The 3,154-nt window shown below is 42.5% G+C and overlaps 1 protein-coding gene across 1 annotated transcript; it reads left to right on the top strand.

Moving 5' to 3' along the window:
- The first annotated feature begins 289 nt into the window (after window positions 1–289).
- Window positions 290–1,294, top strand: LOC125513381 (BTB/POZ and MATH domain-containing protein 1-like). Its single transcript, XM_048678487.1, has one exon. It carries the CDS (start codon window positions 290–292, stop codon window positions 1,292–1,294), a length of 1,005 nt encoding a protein of 334 aa, XP_048534444.1.
- The last annotated feature ends 1,860 nt before the right edge of the window (window positions 1,295–3,154 follow it).

Raw genomic sequence — 3,154 nt, 5'->3', positions numbered from 1 at the left:
TTTAGATTTTAGGTTATATATTACTCAAGTAATGAATTGATTTTACCCCGCAAAAAAAAGTTGTGTTCAACTTCATCACGGCGGAGACGAAATTACAAAATACTCGGGTCCAAGAGACTCATGTGATTTGAGTCGGCACGTAGGTAGGACTCTGGGTTCAAGAGTCTCCCAGTGATTGACGACATACTTTTATTTAGTTTAGCACGGACCGATATAACGGAATTCTGTTAGGCACTTCCTTATACAGGAGTACGCGCGTAGGCCTATCTATTACTAGATCCGATCCATCATGCCGGCGTCGAGCGCAAAGGCGGTGCTGGAGACGGCGGCGTCGACGTCGACGTGCACCCCGGAGACGGTGCAGCGCAAGCACGTGTTCGACATCCGCGGGTACAGCCAGCACAAGCTCCTCGGCCCCAACGTGTACATCAGCTCGGGCGCCTTCGCCGTCGGCGGCTTCGACTGGAACATCCGCTACTACCCCGGCGGGTACCTGAAGCCCAAGTACGTGTCCGTCTACCTGGAGCTCCTGAGCGCCGGCGCCCGCGTGCGCGCGTCCTGCGACCTGACCGTCGTCGGCCAGCGCCCCGGCTCGCCCTCCCTGGTGTCGCGGACCCCGCCCATGCTCTTCACCTCCGACCTCAGCAGGTTCGCGCCCAGCACCAGCAAGTTCGTCAAGAGGAGCAAGCTGGAGTCGCCGTCGTGGGGGCTCGTCCACGGTGACCGCCTCGTCATCGAGTGCGTGGTCACCGTCTTCATGTACCCGACCGTGGTCACCCGGGCGGCCGCGCCGGACGTGGGGGACCCGCCCTCGGACCTGCACCGCGACCTCGCCAGGATGTACGAGTCCCAGGCCGGGGCGGACGTCGGCTTCCTCGTCGGAGGGCAGGGCTTCCGCGCCCACCGCACCGTGCTGGCCATGAGGGCGCCGGCGTTCATGGCGGGCGTCGTGCGTGGCGGCGGGCTGGGGTTCTCTGGCGGGTGCGTCGACATCAACGACATGCAGCCTGAGGCCTTCGACGCTCTCCTCTACTACATCTACATGGATTCGCTCCCTGCCGCCATACGCGACGTGGACGGAGACCGTAAGAGGGAGCTTGTCATGGATCTGCTTGCGGCTGCGGACCGGTACGATATTCAAAGGTTGAAGCTAATATGTGAAACCGCCCTCTCCAAGACCCTTGAGGCCAATACCGTGGTGACCACGTTGACTTTAGCAGAGAAGCATCACTGCCAGAGGCTCCGTCAGGCTTGTGTTCAATTCATAGCTTCTTCTGTAGATCAAATCAAGTGATGATAGGTTCAAAAAATCAAGTGACGAATCTTGACTAATATATACTCCCTTCATACCATAATATAAAAGCGTTTTTGACACTACAATATAAGATGTTATTATAATTATATACTAGCAAATATGCCCGTGCGTTGCAACGGGAGACAAAAAATTATGGCTAACCAAATAAGTATGACCCAATATCCTGGTATATGAGTGTACTCTATTTTAACACAGTGGCTCATCATGTTGCCATTTTTTTCTCACCCTAGCCGATGATGTTCGCGATGTCCACGTGATCACAATATATTCGATGCGGTAAATCCCAAGGCTATGAGTTTGTCAGTGTATGCCACATTTGTCATTATGTTGCGCAAGGGAATATTTAAAACTTTAAAAACAAATCTCATTGACTACGAACTATTCCCAACGTCAAGACATATAAAGACTTTCGAAAAACTAATCAAATCCTAGACATAAAATACTTTTGAACCAGTGAACAGTTTTTCGAACCCACAATTTTTTTTGAAATTTATGATTTTCTCAAAATAATCATGAACATTACTTTTGTTTACAAAACTATTTAAATGTATGAACCGGTTTCAAATTCATTAACATTTTTATTACTCACCAAACATTTTTTGAATCGATGAACTTTTCTTTAAAATTGGGAAACAAATTAAAAAACAAAATATTTATTTTTATTTTTGTGAACATTTTCTAAAATGTATTGTACATTCTTTTCCATATTCCGGAATATGTTTTGAATACACGATCATTTTTTCAAAATCATGAACATGATTTTATTTCCCGACCATTTTTTTTTCAAAATTGTGATTCTTTTTAATTTTGCGAACAGTTTTGCAAAATCACCAACATTTTTTGAATCTGCAATTTTTTTATGATTTTCTAAACATTTTTGAATTCACATATATTGTATGATTTCTCAAACATTTTATTTTTGAAAACTCGCAATTTTTAGAATATTAAAATCACGAATTAATTTAAAGAAGAAAGAAGAAAGAAAACATAATGAGAAAAGAAAAGACAAAAAAGCAAAACCACCAACATTTCTTGAATCTGCAACTTTTTTTTATGATTTTCTAAACATTTTTGAATTCACATATATTTTATGATTTCTCAAACATTTTATTTTTAAAAACTCGCAACTTTTAGAATATTAAAATAACGAATTAATTTAAAGAAGAAAGAAGAAAGAAAACATAATGAGAAAAGAAAAGACAAAAAAGTAAAATAAAAAAACAAGCAAGTAAAGCCCCACAAATGGGCCGGCCCATGAACGCATACATGGGTAGGACATGCTTGAGAAAAGAAAGATAAAAAGTGTGAGAGCTAGGGATCGAACCCTAGTCTGATCGCCAGAAGATCGATCAACCCTAGTCTGATCGCCAGAAGATCGATCAGCCAACCACTCTGCCACTCATTTTTCTATGTATTCTACTCGTCGCTCCCCTATAAAACAATGAAGGAGGCGACGATTTTTGGTCCGAAAAAATGAATCGTTTTCTACTTACGAGTGGCATTGGTGGATAATTTTTATCAACTTGAAGGGTACTTTTAATGATGAACGACCAGAAGCGATAGTCGCTTTATTAGTAGGTAAAGATATATATTATTTGCCTGATCAATAATTATTTCACTCTTAGGTTGGTCCTAGTAGGAGTATCATAACTAGTACTTTCTTTGTTTCAAAATATAAATTTTATAGAGATTCCACTACGAACCACATATACAGATGTATATAGATGCAATTTAGAGTGTTTATTCACTCATTTTGCTCCGTATGTAGAGTGAAACCTCTACGAAGACTTATATTTAAACTAGACAATTTTGATGAGGTGATGTAGAATTAAATAAAAA

The sequence above is a fragment of the Triticum urartu genome, chromosome 6, assembly GCF_003073215.2.
Source record: "Triticum urartu cultivar G1812 chromosome 6, Tu2.1, whole genome shotgun sequence".
Classification (NCBI taxonomy): Eukaryota; Viridiplantae; Streptophyta; class Magnoliopsida; order Poales; family Poaceae; genus Triticum; species Triticum urartu.
Note: the sequence above shows the minus strand (reverse complement) of the source record. Positions and strands in the feature narration are given on the sequence as shown.

What these genes read in the sequence shown, in the direction of transcription:
- LOC125513381 (XM_048678487.1), top strand. Translation starts at nt 290, where the DNA reads ATGCCGGCGTCGAGCGCAAAGGCGGTGCTGGAGACGGCGGCGTCGACG.